At 38.4% G+C, this 320-nt stretch overlaps 1 protein-coding gene across 1 annotated transcript in view; it reads left to right on the forward strand.

Annotated features, from left to right (window-relative positions):
* The window catches only part of LOC119588200 (carcinine transporter-like), a gene marked incomplete at its 5' end in the record, with an annotated part of 6,984 nt that overhangs the window by 1,621 nt on the left and 5,043 nt on the right, over positions 1-320 (forward strand). Inside the window, 1 exon segment of the mRNA XM_037936901.1 lies at positions 160-251. Coding sequence (XP_037792829.1) covers positions 160-251 — 92 coding nt within the window.

A 320-nucleotide genomic window follows, 5' to 3' on the forward strand; every position in this document is an offset into this window, starting at 1 on the left:
GGATTTGAGATGTTCATTTAAACAACACATTTGTAGTCGGCCATCCGCATAGACAGGGAACAAAGCGGATAATGGATAATAGATATTAATGGAAGGACACATAGATAGAATTTTCTCATATATGTATAAGGGAGAACGAGAGAGCTTTCCTTTCGCCAGCGATGGAGGCCATTTTTCTGAGTGCGAGAAATACAAGATAGTTTGGATGGAGGACGAGAATCAGCCTTTAAATATATCCGTCGACAGAGAAGGTAAGACTGAACAGGTTATTCTGGATGTTATGTTTTCCTTTTCGATATGAATGCATTTCTTTCTTAGTT

Source organism: Penaeus monodon, chromosome 23, assembly GCF_015228065.2.
Source record: "Penaeus monodon isolate SGIC_2016 chromosome 23, NSTDA_Pmon_1, whole genome shotgun sequence".
Classification (NCBI taxonomy): domain Eukaryota; kingdom Metazoa; phylum Arthropoda; class Malacostraca; order Decapoda; family Penaeidae; genus Penaeus; species Penaeus monodon.